This window comes from Nylanderia fulva, unplaced genomic scaffold (assembly GCF_048542155.1).
Source record: "Nylanderia fulva isolate GAGA-0341 unplaced genomic scaffold, ASM4854215v1 Scaffold57, whole genome shotgun sequence".
Classification (NCBI taxonomy): domain Eukaryota; kingdom Metazoa; phylum Arthropoda; class Insecta; order Hymenoptera; family Formicidae; genus Nylanderia; species Nylanderia fulva.
This window is the reverse complement of record NW_028190665.1, coordinates 823,600-839,775: the sequence shown is the minus strand read 5'-3', so window position 1 is coordinate 839,775 and position 16,176 is coordinate 823,600. Positions and strand designations below refer to the sequence as shown.

The 16,176-nt window shown below is 39.9% G+C and overlaps 1 protein-coding gene across 5 annotated transcripts in view; it reads right to left on the bottom strand.

Annotated features, from left to right (window-relative positions):
• Positions 1-502: 502 nt before the first annotated feature.
• Positions 503-16,176, bottom strand: part of LOC114942317 (neurotrimin) — a 341,341-nt gene continuing 325,667 nt past the window's right edge. For 4 of the 5 annotated variants that reach the window (XM_085487535.1, XM_085487531.1, XM_085487534.1 and 1 more), the window contains one exon: positions 503-15,449. In XM_085487535.1, the coding sequence (XP_085343661.1) occupies positions 15,358-15,449 (92 nt within the window). In that variant the 3' untranslated portion in view covers positions 503-15,357. The remainder of the gene's footprint in view (positions 15,450-16,176) is intronic. The other variant, XM_085487533.1, reaches the window with a different exon arrangement.

Here is a 16,176-nt window from a genome sequence, read left to right as displayed (position 1 = left end):
GTTAACGACCGGATCTCGAGCCGCGTTTATTGCGATCGTAAAATCCTTCGTGTTTCAATGTATAGTATACTTAGAAATTTCAACGATTAATTTGACGTTTCAATTGAAAATCGAAGAACTACGAGTTTGCTATCTCTTGTGAAATTTTATTTCTCAATATCATTTTTCTTTCATATTTTCCATCAGCTTATTTTAACAAGCTTTCTCCATCAGTAATATAATAATATAAATTGAAAAAATATATAAGTTTTCACATTTATATCAAGTTTATTTTTATTTTCTACCGTTAAGATGGGAAATTTGTTTATATTGCCATCGATTCGTGGCTAGTTTTATTACATTTATAGAATATATATATATATATATATATATATATATATATATATATATATATATATATATATATATAATACTTACGTTGCGAGGAGAAGAGTTTCTATATATTATATAGCAGGAAAGATGACGTAAGCGCTGCAATGTCATTGAAAAAATACGAGAGCGATTTATACTGTCGATAATTTATTTCTGATTATAGGTACAATATACATCGTAGGCTAGACGAAACACTTATTAGGTATATTAGCCTATCTATAAATGGTACGTAGTGTGAACGTAACACACAACGAGTTAGGAATGTAAAACGGATAAGAAACTCATTACACACCTCGTCGCGTGCAACGCGACGTATCGCGAGGAAACGTAAAGTCGACCGATGGTGGATGCGAGAGGATGATGATCCCTCTCGTTTTAGTTGTGTGTCTCGTCCCGCGCGCATCAATTTAAGGAAGGGACGCGCGCAATTTCGCGTACGTGTCCGCATGTTTGTCCCTTTTTTGTTTTATGTACGCGTGAGTGTATACGTATGCAGGTGCATAAACGGCACCTGGTGTTTTTTTTTCCTTTTTTTTTCCTTTTATTTAACATCATTGTCGCGACATATCTTATCACTCTGTTCTCCTTATTCGGCATTAATTTTTAGCTACTTACTCTCGCACGAATGATCGAAGAGATGATCGAAGTATAATCCGATATAATATTTACACGGCCATTTATTTAGTAACGCGTCCAACAATGGAACTGGAACGGTACGCCGATGTGCGATCCGATGTGTTTCGCTGACATTTCGCGACCAAGTTTAAGGGACATAACGTGTCATGAACAGTCGCTCGCCGTAGCTTGTAGATAGCAGACGTAGAGCTTGAGAGAGAGTGTAAGAAATTGCTGAAGAAACAGCGTGTGTGTCCTCGCAGCTTTTCGCTTTTGAATTTACTATCTATGTCGACTGTATACTTGGTACAAAAGAAGTATAAAAAGTAAATTCAATTATTTTTTGCGGTTTATTTTTGAATTATTTCTCCTTTGTGACAGATACCGTCCATTTAATACCGCGATAATTTTGCATGAAATAAACACGTGTATAGTTGTTTGACTAATTGTTAAATATTCGTTTAAGGGAGTCCTAATCTAAGTTTCATTCCTGTTTTACTCACAAAATGTGAGATTAGATTCAACTATAAATCTATTTATTGGCTATACGGATTGTTTTTATCCGAAATTAGAAGGCTTCGCCTTTGTTAATATTAATGCTTTAACTTGTACAGGAAAGACTTATCAATCAATCTGTATAGTCTATAGATATATGTCTTGAATCTTCTTAGAATTCATAACTCTGTAATCAAGATATATGAGACTATACAGATTGATTGATAAGTCTTTCCCGTACAAATGAAAGTATTAATATAAATTTAACGTATAAGACGGGCAACAAGAGCCAAATCGCGGATGACAATGCGTTATCCTAACAAAACTAAATAATTTTTCGTTAGAATTAAATACCGGTGCACAAGGCACCAAATTTTTTTTTTTTTTTTTTACTTGGACACGGCCAAGATTTTAAATAAGTAGAAAGTATTAATATTAACAAAAGGCGAAGCGTTCTAATTTCGGGTAAAAAACAATCCGTATAACCAATAAATAGATGTATAGTCTATCTACCCTCATTTTGTCGATAAAACAGGACGGAAATCACAGAGACTTCTCAAGGACATTTAGGATCACCTTAAGGAGAAAAATCGTAACAAAAGATGTGCGCGAGTCTTATAAATTTATTTTCATTTTTAAATTGGTGAAACTGTGTATGCGATTCATCATTAGAGTCAATTACTAAGTTCATAAATTCGCGATCGCGCCTTTCTACAATTAACGAACGCGAACGATCGCATCTGAAATTCAAATCCGCGCAACCAAGTATCCGTAGTCGAGAGAGAGATTCTTTCTCCGCCGGATCGGATCGCAAATCGCATTCGTACCGCGTTTCTTCTTCGCGCTACTGATCGCGCCCATCTCGGCCGATGGCCCGATCTTCTCGATATTACCTTCTTCTCGAACCGGGGGGATGTCACCGAAGGGACTTGAAGAGCGACCTTGACAAGGAGGAGGGAGGAAATCCCTCCGTGCGGTCGAATCTGCGAAAGTTTTCTTTTTTTTCTTCGAAACTTTCGCGCGAACAGTTCCATTCGTAACACGTCTCCTCTCACATCCGTGAGTGGGTTCGCTTTGATTCGACTTCCTTTTATCCCCCTTTTCATATACTTTCTCTTCTCTACCACGGGCTCTTCCGCGCGATTTTCTCTTTTACTTCTCTATCTCTCTCCCTCTTTTACCACCGAAAGCCGATTTAGAAAAGAGAGAGCCTTGAAGTTTTCCTCGCCACTCCGACATTTCCGATCGGTTTCCCCCGATGCGAGACAAACCGCGCTTTTACGTACGCCACGTTTTTTTCCGCTTACTTACATATTCACAGCTATAACTTCGAGATCCTGTCTCTTCCTCGCGAGAGAGATCGCTAAGTACAGACGAAGCTTCTCTCGGTCGGACCGAATCGATCACGCTTGGACGCGGCATCCTGGCCGGAAGATCTTGTCTCTGATATTGACATATTTACAATGCATATGTATGTGTGTGTATACATGTGTGTGTATGTATGTGTAGGTGGATGAAGAGTTTTGGAATGAATTATTCTAGTCGCACGTGATTGTTGATACCTTCAACGATAGCATATCGGAATATTGTGTTTGCGCGAAGATGCGGCGCGCATTATTCAGGAAGGAATCAATTTTTCTCTCTCGATATTTATAGTACTTGTTCATTGTTAATTTTATTTAATAATTCAGAAATGTCGACAGATTCCTCCCTCTATAAGGCGATATACATCTTTGGTTTAGATTCGCGAAATCGAAAGGCGAAAGTCAAGTCTCACAACTTAAACGGCCTGAAGTGTTTCTTCGACGTTACGACGAAAAGTATTACAAATTTTATTGCGCCGGAGAAATCAACCGTTCGTTAATTTAGCGTCTCAATTTATTTAATGTTTTTCTCTTTCTGAAAATCCGCGAAATTTGAAATATCCCTTCGTCGTGACTCGATTTCGGCCGGCGTACAAACTTTCGCGCTTCGATCGCGAGGATGCCTCGAAGACATTTCACGCAGACATAAATGCCAAACAGAAAAGTTTGTCTCGACTCGATATTCGAGGCGTTTATAAACGATTGTATCGGAAGTGGTCGCTTGGAGGAAGCGAATCCTCGAGTATTACAGAGGCGTGTTTTGCGCGCGCGCGCGTTTTCGCAATAAAGGACTCCTTATTTTGTGGACGCGTCCCGCGCGAGAAGATATGCGATTCCGTTCGCGTGTGATTCGCGATTCCGCAAACAGATGCAGGAAGAAGACAGAAAGAGAGGAGGAAAAAAAAAACAAGCGGAAAGCGAGCGTCGAAATTATCGCGCGACAACACGCCGCGCGCGGATCATTAAACAAAAAAAAAGAAAAAAAAAAGAAAAAGAGAGAAAAAAAACAATTCACTCCCGTTCTCGATCCGAAAGGTTAATGAGAGTGTTCGCGGGTCGAGCGGCAAATCGAATATCGGAAAAGTCATCACGCGCGCCCGATTCTGCTCGTACATAACGTACGTTCGTCTCGTGCGCCCCCTCGTCCTCCCCCTTCGAGGGGGAAAGGGGAGGAACACGGAATATTTTAAGATTACGTTAAACCTATCCGATTTGGCGCTTGGCCATCCTCGCGGCGGTCTCGCGTGAGATTTACGAACGTAATTAGCGCAAGCACACTCTGTCATCCACACTGACAGAACTCTCTCTCTCTCTCTCTCTCTCTCTCTCTCTCTCTCTCTCTCTCTCTCTCTCTCTCTTTTACTCATTCACAGAGATTCATCTTTTTCTCTCAATATTTTCGCAATTTCACGCATCACACACCTGACAAAGACCGTAAAGTACAAAAAGTGTAAACGATAATTATAATAAAAGTTTGAAAATCTGTTTTTTTTTTTTTTTTTTTTTTTTTACCTCGACGACCTCAAACGTCCTCGAAGGGTTTTTTCGATCAGCCTCGAAGGGTGCCCTCATTCACGCACACGCATACAAATTCGCGGCTTATGGACAGCCGTCGGCTTGAGAGAGCAAGGAATTCTTCTTCACATTGACTATTAGGCAGTAACGTTTTACAATGACAATAAGTTGCATGTATGATGACGTGGTGGAGTATGCGCGCGCGATGTTGGCAGTAACACGTTCAAGCATTATTGCTCGATTTAACGAACTACTGGCGGGCGTCTTACGTAATTGCAACGTCGCGACGTGCTTCGTTTATGATGTCTAAATGTGACACACTAAATTCCGACGCTACTTGCCTCGACTCTTAACGTCGCGTTAACCATCAGGGCGCAGTTTAATCAAGGTCGCACAACACACACGCACAGGCAAACATGTATCGTGGTACAATGGCAGACGCGATAACGTCGTGATATCGTCGTATTGTCGAGAACAACTAAACAGCCCCCTTCTTTTAAGTACATATTTACATATACGAGAGAAGAGTAATTCGCATCGTCAATCGGTCGTTGACGTTAGCCGATGAAAGCGATCCTGACGAAGATGGTCCGCTTTGCGCCTACGTATAATTCGACGTTTAACATTTTTCTCGCTGGAAGAGATTTCGATAACTTTGACGAAACGATGAGAATATTTTTGGAAAGTTGAGAGTAATGATGAAAACGAAAAATTCCTAAAAATTTATTTTCAGGAGATTCATCAATTTAGTAAGAAAGATTTGTTAAATACATTTTTATTGTAATTAGAGTTTTTTAATTTTTCTGTCAATTTTTTTTAATTAAAAATATTGAATTTATTTAATATTTTATACAATTTATTTTTTCCATTTATATAATTTAGGTGACAAATATGTTTTTACCAATTATTTTTTAAATCGCCAAAGTTATCGAAATTGTGCTTTCACTCATGCTCTCAAATTCGAGAGAGAGATGGAATACACTAAAGTGCAAATTGTCTGTATATCAATGCTCGACGCCGTCAATTTAATCATCAAAATTAGACCGAGGGACCGCACTGTGTTCAGTTTCTATCGCCCCGCGTACGCATAATTATTACGTGAATATTGTAGAGAACTGAATATCATTAAACGATAACCGTTCGATTATTCGTCATTAATACCGTTATTATGAATCGTTCATTAGAAATGCGCAATAGTAAGTTGTGTTACGGAATATCCGCGTTTTGTTTCAAACAAAGTTGAATTTTCTGTGAAATCGAGAGATTCGAGAGATTTTTTTTATATACCTCTTGGTGTCCCATAACTAATGGTACAACTGAAAAGGTAATGATTCTACATGAAAGAAAATTTAAAATAAATAACATTTGTTAAAAGATTTTTAAAAAGCGGACTTTAGTTTGTAGAATTAATAATGTTTTGAGCTTGAATGACTTTTGATGATTTTGAACTGTACATTAAAATCTCGCACAAATGTTACATATGCATCTTTTTAGACACATAAACTGTATATAAAAAGGTATACTAAAGATATTCAAATATATTAAAATATTAATAAAAAATACATTTTTCTATTAAAAAAAGTTAAATTTATATGAATGCTTTTATACATATTTTATTTTTTAACAATATAAATTATTTAAATTATTTTAGTAAAAATGGAAGAGTGTACTTTAATATTTTGTTAATAACTGTTAAAACGAATTCAAAATATACATATATGATACAAAGTCATTAGAGTTTATTCAGGTTGGAACAAATATAAATCTGTTATTTTAATTCTCCAAATTTTAAAATCAATTTTCTCGGAAACGAATTTACCTACATAAAAAAATTTTATTTTTATACTTATTTTTCACGTATAATTATTACCTATTAATTGTTCCCACTAATTACAAGACACTGTATATTTCATGATCTTACGTTGTGCATGAAATCATTTATGCAAATGTGAGATAATAAATGTTTCTCCCTATATTTAAACGCGGTTAAAGTTCAATTTTTAACGAGATATCTTGTACGATGTTTTTTAAATCGCTAACGGACTAAAAAAAAAAGAAAAAAATACGAAGAAAAATATTGTTAATTTTTCACGCGCTTTCGAAATGACACGAATCGTCGTTGTCATACGTCACCTCTCGTGCACACAATGCGCTTTTTATAAATCGTCACGTATAGAATCCCCTTTTCCGTGTGCGCGCATCGCGTCGCATACTAATTCGAACAGCGCCGAACGAAAGTAGCTTATCGCGCCTTTTTCCCTTTTTTTCGTTTCTTTGTTTATCTCCCTTCCTCTCTCTCTCTCTCTCTCTCTCTCTCTCTTTTTATTTCGCTGGTCAGATTTTCGAATAAAAAAATATGCACGTTCGAGCGTAGTTATTGGAAACTTGCGCACGTGAAAAATTGACAAAGCTCAACCGCGTGAATAGAAGTCAGTCGATCGATTCTATTGTGACGATAATGATCGGAAACAAGAGTATTCTGATGGATATGATTAAATGATGTATTGTGATATTCGGCGCGAGACAATCGATATGTCGACGCGTCAAATTTTTCATACTTGAGAAATTTGTAGTTAGCGTTATCATCGGCGAAATAAAACACACCGGTCGCAAATGGCGAATATTGCTACATATTACAGTCGAATCGAGATGATTGATAAAAAAGATAAAAAAAGGTAAATATCATATAAATATATAGGGCAGTTAAATTGGCGGGTTTTTTTTGATTGGACAAAATAGACGCGTCGTCCGACATTGTCTGATCTTTTTCCCTTGGTCCGGTCGCATTATTTGGTTCTGCGGCTTCAATGTGGCGCGAGAAACGTTGCCGGTACCCTGAATCGAAAATAGAAAAGAAACAATCGAAAGTAGAAAAGATATAAAAGTAAGAAAGTAGAAATGTCGCGTGAATGCAGAAGGAGCGGTCGACGACGGCGTCTCGCTTGTTATCGTTCTTTCCACTAGTTTTCCTACTCGCGTATGACAGTTCGGTTTCGGGAAAACCGAGGAGGTAACCACTAGCTAAAATGTTGTCCCACAGATTACATGATTTCATTTGATTTCATGATTTCATCTAATTACAAACGATTTCATCTGATTATAAATGATTTCATCTGATTACAAATGATTTCATCTGATTGCAAATGGATTTTTTTCATTACATATGAAATCATTTCATAAAAGTAATGATTTCATCTGATTACACAATGCATTTTCGTGATTGCACATGTAATCTCATTTAGGATTTTATGTGACACATAAAATTATAAATAGCATTTTATCTTGAATTTGATCGCAATTTACTACGGAAAGTGCTCGTGCCACACATAATTTCATCACAGATTTCATAATGATTACACATGATTCCAATGATTACACGAAAATTCAAAATAATTTCTGCTGACTACATATGATTTCATTATGATTTCTAATGATTCCGCATGATTTCATTTGACTTTATCAATTATATCTGATTGCAAACGATTACACGGGATTTCATAAGGATTTCATAATGATTTCGGGGACACTGTCCCATGATTACATTAAGTGGTTACCCCCTCGATGCAGAAGGAGCGGTCGACGACGGCGTCTCGCTTGTTATCGTTCTTTCCACTAGTTTTCCTACTCGCGTATGACAGTTCGGTTTCGGGAAAACAGATAATCAGGCTTCTCGCGGGGATTGACTCGGGAAAAGGGGATGGAAGAATCACCTTCGTCGGTGCATGGTCGAGCTCCACCGTTGATACTGCGAGGGTGAGCGAGAAGGGGTGAAATAACGAAATCGCGGCACGCGCACGCCTCTTTTATTTGTGTATCCCGCTATCCGAATGAAAAACGGCAACCGCTCGCTCTCTGGAGCGCGTCTATCGCGTCTCTCCACGTTAGCCGTTACACGATTACTCGTTTTCCTCTTTTTTGCCCTCCCCCAGAGTTCTCTCTTTCTCCTTCCGTTCGCTCGATTCGCGTGCTCTTCGAGTTTGGCTCAACACCCTCTCTCTCTCTTGGTATTAATGCAGGCCTCGCAGAGCGAAATCCACAGCGCGCGCGGTTGTCGCTGAATACTAATGCACATCCGCGACTGTCGCGCGTGCAATTCAATCCGCTTTTTGATTCAACTATTTAGCTTGTAAATTAAAAGCAAGCGCGCGAGCACGTCGACCGTGCGCGACCGGCCGTGTAAAAATTCACCGAGGCTGCTCGCCGACTTTTTTGACGCGCGAAATTGCATTTTGACCGATAGACAGGTACGTAGGTAGATAGGTAGACGTGCATGGCTCTCTCTCTCTCTCTCTCTCTCTCTCTCTCTCTCGCGGTGTATGTATGTTGTACGTGCCCGCGGATCCGCTTTGGCAGTCCCGTTTCGTCCCGGCACCGGTATAAAAACCGTATAAAGTTTTACCTTACAAACCCTATAAACTTCTAAGCGGACAGAGATTCATTCGGTCGCGGAAGAGCGGGTAAAAGCGAAACGTTTAATCCGTAACCGCGTATCGCTCGCGTCCGAATTAAAAAAAAAAAAAAAAAAAAAAAGAATAAAGGGGAAAAAAACGTGGTCCACTCGCGGATATTTCGAGCCGCGGGAAAACTCAGCGGCCATAAATATATCAGTTTTTATCTCTGGATCTAGTTAGAGAAGCTAACGCATATACGACGTTTTCCCCGAGTCGCGCGTCCTTTGATATTTTTCCTCTCGCGGAAGGAAAAAGCTCTTACGTTGAATTACTCTGGTCGCGATGGAGTTGCTTAAGAATCTTAAGTGATCCGGAAGTACACTTGTAATACGGGAGAAGCTCTCTCTCTCTCTCTCTCTTTATCTCTCTGGACAGACGACAACTCTTCAGGTTTTCTCGGCTTTGGGTATCGTTGTCGGGCAATGCTCTCTCGCTCGGAACGAGGTCGTTCGCCGTTATTCGAGAGAGCGAATGAGAATTCGGCTTTGTAACACGATTCTAATTCGCGGTGGTAACGATCTCGCTTGTAACCGGAGCCAGAAGTTATACCGACATTTAGTTTTGCCAGCTTAATGAGCGGCCCGCTCTTCGGAGAAGAGGCAGTTGTCGGCCCGAGATACTCCACGCGCGGACGCGCGCCAAGAATATATCTAACACACAAATGGGTGACGCAAACTGACTCGAGCGGCAAATTAAGTCGGAACGATTCTCTCTCCGCCACTTATTGCATTCATTCGACGAGACGCGTTTTATTATTATGCTCGCGACGTAGAACGCGAGTATCATCTTTTGCAAAATGGAGTTGCTGCGTCGAGCTGTATTCGATTCGCGTATATCGTTGTTTTTTTATAAACATAATTCCTGGTTTATCTCCCGCTCACGTCGAGGAATAAATTTGCCATGGAAAATGTAATTCTAATTCTTTAATTAATCTTTTATATTACTCGATAATCGCGTGGAAAAAAATCGTTGCGACTAGCACATTTATTCAATATATATATATATATATATATATATTGAATAAAAAATATTTTCCATTCAAATGTAATTATAATCGTGCGCAGTTAATTGTATTTTCCGATAATGCCGTGTACAATTATTCCGTTTGGCCAGAAATTGCGCGGCTCAATAATCCGTGAAGAGGTTCGGCGAAATATAACAATGGTCAGAAATGAGAAACAATAATGCTTAGCCCGGGCATGGGATAAGCTCGTTGACGTAATACGAGAAAAAATGCCGCTCATTTTTAATTAAAGCCAGCTGCACGTACGCGGCAGGAGAGAGAGAGAGAGAGAGAGAGAGAGAGAGAGAGAGAGAAAGAGACAGAGTTGCACTCTGGGAAACGAAGGAAGGGAAAAACGAGCACACGTCCGTCCGACCGAGCACATGGAGAGTCTCGCTTGCCGGTCACGAATCCGACATTCCCCATGTCGGATGCTATTATAGCAAAGAATAAAAGTGGATGGAAATAGCAAGGAACGACGCGATAGGCGCGCCTTGCACGCAAACTTCCCGAATTCCTTTCCCTATATCTCTGTCGAACACCCTCTTCCCTTTGAAAATGTATCGAAGAATACGGCGTTGTACAAACGAAAGAGTTCAACCCGCTCTGCGCGATCTTTAATTATTACAATGCCACGCAATCACGTTCGTACATAAATCAAACCGATTCTTTCGCGCAGAAAGCTCGAGGAAAGCACTGATGAGAGTCCTTAATTCTCCCGAGGGAGCCATTACAGTGGCTTTCATCGTACCTTTCGTCGCGTTTTCAATATATACACGCACCATGGATTCTCTTAATCTCATGAATTTACGATAATTTCTACAGATATGTCAAAATTTATATACGCGAGGAAATAAACATCAAAAATTACTTGATTTAAGGTACCATTTTATGTGCAGCATACTGCCGCAGCAGTGTGTTGCTATTGGTGAAGTTCAGTAATTATTATTATTATTATTATATTAGTTATAAATAATAGATTTTTTAAAGAATAAAATATGTAGATTATAATGACAATATAAAAGCAAGAAGAAAGATGCTCGAATAATATAATTTGTAACAGCTCTTTAAAAATTAATATACATATAAAAGGCAATAAGAGCTAATTAAGTTCTGTTATTAATATTTATTTGTGGAAAAAAAAAATTTTTTAACATAAAATATTAGACAAAAAAGTTCGAACGTTTCGGTTGCCTTTTTCAACCTTCTTCAGCGCATCATTTAAAATTAAAGATTAATAGAAACGCTCTAAAAAATTGTATTAATCGCGCGACTGATTCGCTGCTGCAGCATGCTGCGTATGAAAAGGCACCCTTATGTCTCGAGTACAATTTCGCATCTTGAGTGAGCGTCGAATACGTCGGTTATCTCCCCGGATACTATCTGGGATATAGTTTTCGTCGTACGAAACATCGGATTAACGCCGATATCGGCTGATGCGATCGACCGCGTGTTAATCCAATCTTCGCACGAGGTGTAGGGCGGATTAGGGTAGGTACGCGTGACAGGACGAGTGAGGGAAGCCTGCGAGAGAGCGTACCATACATCCGCTTGGAGAATCTCGGCGACGACATTATGCGGTGTACCTCGCGTTTAACCTGATAAATGAAGGCAGATCGGTCGTTTGCGGTCCTCCCTTCTCTTTCTCTCTTTTTCTACGCTCATCCCTTTTTTTCTCCTTTTTTCCCGGAACCGCCCGATTTTCCTCGGTCGAGAGAGAAAGAATGAAGAGGCGACCAGCCGCGGAAGGGTCCACTAAACGTCCACCTCCGGCCGAGGGTTGCTTTTTTTGCCACGGGAAATAACGGGAGAGGGCATCCCGGAAGGACAGGGACTTGATTATCCGGTCAACGACGAGAGACATGTTCTTACGCGTGCTCGAGCCGACTATATTAGCTGTAGCACAGAGCTGGAAGCTTTTTTTTAATCACGTTCCTTCACGCCGGATGTCTGTCTCTTCGCGCTCGCGCTTTTCGGCCTGCGCGAGGAACACGCGTTTCTTCTCGCGTTTCCCCTTTCATTCATTATTCATATTTTCCGTCTGCTTTTATTCCGCTGTTCGCGTCCGCGACAGCTCCGAGTTTTATTAATCGTTACGAGAGAGAGAGAGAAAGAGCGTCGACGGAGCGACGAAACGCGGTCGTACTGAATTATGCACCGTCCTCGGGCAAGAAGTCCCTAAATGTGTTTCAAACCGGTCGCTGAATCGACTATAATAGCTACTTTCTTTTTTTTTTTTTTTTTTTCGCGTGTCACGATTAAGAGAAAACGGGAGGTATATTTTAACTCTCTTCTCCAATTCGAAACGTGAAAAAAAATTGACAGAATCAAAGAGGAGTTGCATAAATTTGAAAAAGTGAAATTTTATTTTCGTTCGACAAAATAATCTTTAAAACATTTTGCATTTCAACGAGACGCGGGGATAAATTCATAGAATATGTCGATTTTAGTGCGATTTTTCAAACTCTACTTTTTATCAATCTCGAACATAAATAAAGATGTATGTAAATGCGAAGAGTGAAGAATCATGCAAATCTCTTTTCTCAATATTTAAGAATAATTTAGCAACGAAAGAGGGAGAGTGAGAGAAGAGAGAGAGAGAAGCCGAGTGAAAAAAAATATATATATATATATACACGAAGCAAAAAATCTCGTAGACGTCTTTCGAGCGTTCCGTTTGAAAAACGACAAACAACGATGTTGCAAACGTAAGAAACGAATGAGACAGCAACAGCGCGAGCAAGAATTATGGATCGCGCCGAGGGAGAAGGTGTTGCGCAAAATTCGATATTATATTTGAAGTTCCCGATACCGTTCCCCGACCTGCTCGGTCAAGACGAATGGTTGCTTGAAAAGAGCAAATTGCGAGAGCTAATTGAACCGGATATGCGCCTTCTTCGTGCAGGCTTGATCGATTAGGACGACGTTGCGCTGTCTTCGCCGCGTTTGCGTTTGCGTTTGCGCGTCTGCTAATTGCACGCACGGCCGATCCTTCTTCATTACCCTTCTACGGAAATCTCCTCTTCTCCCGAGAAGAATGGGAAGATAAATTTCATTTTTTCCCTCACCTTTCTTTCGTATACGATATTCAACGCTTTTTCTCCTCCCTCAACTTCGCGTATCTTGTCGTGGGATATAGAATAAACAATGCGAATATTATACAGAGAGAACGAGAGGTTTTGCATATTTGAATTAACAGGATTTTATTTTAGTTCCACGCTGTGTAAAGAATTATTATTTTCATCCCTCACCCTCCGATATCGCTGGTGCGTGCTGCTTTTGTAAGATATTTTTGTTAACTCGGACGCTGAAGAAGTCTCTCTTGTACGTTTACGAAATTTAATTTGCTTTTTATACGACGGAGGATATCAGTCAAATGTCTCTTGAATTCTCGTTCGTACGAACATGACACGACTGAATTTGACTTGCACATTGCTTTAGAAATATATCGTGCTCTGGATTAATATTAAAAAATTTTTTCGAAAAAGATTCCTTTTTACACAATTTTCCCCGTATAAATGTTCCAGTGTCGTTCTTTGTAATGTAAAAAAAAAATTCCGTTTTCCTCCTCGAACTTTTCACAAACGCATCGGTGAGATAACGCGATTGGATTTAATGCAAATACCGTGATACATTGCGCGAATCTCGCTTTGTCCCCGCGTCTTTTGACGATGACAACTGGCGGAAACAGAAGCGTTAATTACTATTGAATTTCACAATATCCGATTATTGTTTCGCATATAAGCTAATTTCACCGCTTTAAATAAACCGCCGACGGCGTATTCGCCGCCAAGTGCGAAGAAGCGCGATTGTTTGTAATCGAAATATAATAATCTAAAGAATATAAAATATACGCAATATATATATATATATATATATATATATATATATATATAAATGAAACGCCACTTACCGATCTCGTCGATCGAGAATCTTTATTCGATCGATCGACAGATCCGAGAGGATCCCTGCGAAGGATGAAGAGAAACAAAAGGAAAAGAGGAACCTGCCGCGAGACTCGCGCGATTCGATTGCGCTGATAATCGCTTTCGCAATAATACCGCCGATCACGTCGATGGAGAGAGAGAGAGAGAGCGAGAGTTCCGCCGGAAGTGCGACGGCGTCAATATTGGAACATGAGAATTGCGAGGATCGCACAAAAGGCTCTTGTGTGTGCAATGCGGTCGGGGAAGAATATATATATATATATATAGCGAAATACACATCCCCCGGATGGTCACCCCGGGTGTCGCGCGGATTCCGAAGCGATCAAAGCCGCGGTTGCGTGGCAACGCGCGTTCGTTCTTCTCCACTTCGATGCACCCGCCTCGTCGAGCCTTGTCCGAGCGGAAAGTGAGCCGACACTGTCCGAGGTCTGTTCGAATTAATCGCGGAGAAAGCCTTCCTGTTGTCATCGCCATCTCCTAACCATCTCTTCCGCTTTCATCTCCGTGTGCAGGTGCAACGTGCACGGGCATCCGCAGGCGGTAATCGGTACAAAAATTAAGCATTCGCTCTTTTTCACTGGAATTTATTTGCAATTTTATTTAATATCAAAATATTACTCGTATATAAAATAATAAAATTGAATTTTAAAAATTAAGAAAGAATAATAATGAGGAGCCAAAAAATTTCTGGAAGAAATCCTGCAGACGCCCATGGCAACGTGTTCCTTCTCCCTTTTCGGAAGACTTTTTTTTCCTTTCGAGGAGGTATTTACATTTGGAGAGAGGAAAGCCGATTGTTGCGAAAGTCTCTCTCTCTTTGAACGAATTCGGAACTCGAAGATCTTCGATGAAAATGCAAATGCGGGAATCGGGAAAGTTACATTCCGCGGCGAGGATTCTGTTTCGAGAGGAGATTCTTCATTCAAGATTCTCCCGATTATTCAGAATATTATTTTCGAATGAAAACTAAAAATCGCCCGCGACAGTTCTTCAGGAGAACATCGGTATTCCCCATCTTTCTTGTTCGTCTATATTTTAACTGCCCTTTTGTGCCAATTTCGCCGACGTTGAACTACGGCAGCATATTTGTCGAATAAACGTTTTCTCTTTAAACGCGAAATTGCAGCTCGCGCTCGCGAACAAGCGAGCCCCCGAGTCGTTAACGATAACCAACCGCGTATACGTCGACGCTCGGTTGTGTTAACGTGTTTCGTAATCGCGAACGTGAATTTGTGCTCTCTTAAGAGTGTGTATATATTATTATCGTATACCGCGCGGATGTATTTCGCGGGTCCTTTTCGGACGCGTTAAATTGTCGTCATCGAGAAAACTACGCGCCGTTGCGAAAGAGTCGTCGTTCCGGTCAAAAGCACAGTCAAAAGCATCCTCTTCGGCAATTTTCGCGCGACCCGTGTGACGAAAATACCTCTCTCTCTTTCTCTCTCTCTCTCTCTCTCTCTCTCTTCTTCTCTTGCACGCATACACACATACACACATGCATGCACACAATACATACATGTATACACACGCGTTCTCATTCGCTCTAAAGTGCTCTCTGACTTCTTCCTTCGAAAATGCGCGATGGAATGGAGCAATTAGTAAAGTAGTAGACACAGGCAGAGCAGAAGAGAGTAGAGCCTCGGTTGCTTGGCCTGACCGCCGTGCTGCATTGCCGCGGGATACTCTCCTGAAACAGAGGGCAACACTTAAATTTTCTGAAAACCTGACGTTTACCCGCGTCCGTCCGTTTTCTTTCCGTCAAGTGAAACCATCGTCGACTACAATTTGGCTAATTATTTTCCTGTCCGTGTAATTTGTACGCGTAATCTCCTCCGAAAGAGAGAATTTGCCATTCGTTCCCGAAACCATATTAAATATTGATTTTAGATTCTAGTACACAGAGAGAATTTTCTCTTAGAATTTATTCTGAAAAATCGTGGGACGATAATATGGTATTGGGAGAATTTTATAAGATTAAAATATATTTACCACAATAAAAAATATTCATATATCTATATCACGATATATTTATATCTTATTGTGATAGGTATTAATATTTTTTATTGCGGTATTAATAAAAAAAACTCTTATAAAATTCTTCCAATACCATATATTGTCCCGCGATTACCATGATTTTCAGTAAATTCTAATAAAAAATTCTCTCCGTGTAGGCTTCAGTGCGAAAAAATGATTGTTTTAATGAAATAAGTTACAACGATTTAATAATATCCAATTTTGACGATTAAAAATTCGATGATACAATTCGCCGCGAAATTTCTCATTCGGACATACAGGGAGTAGTCAAAATAATGTAAACACCTGTGAAAAAAATATTTATATTTGTTTATTAATAAGATGTTGGGTCACCATTTGCCTCTTTTCCAGTGGAATGTTGTCTCATTCTTCTATCTGCC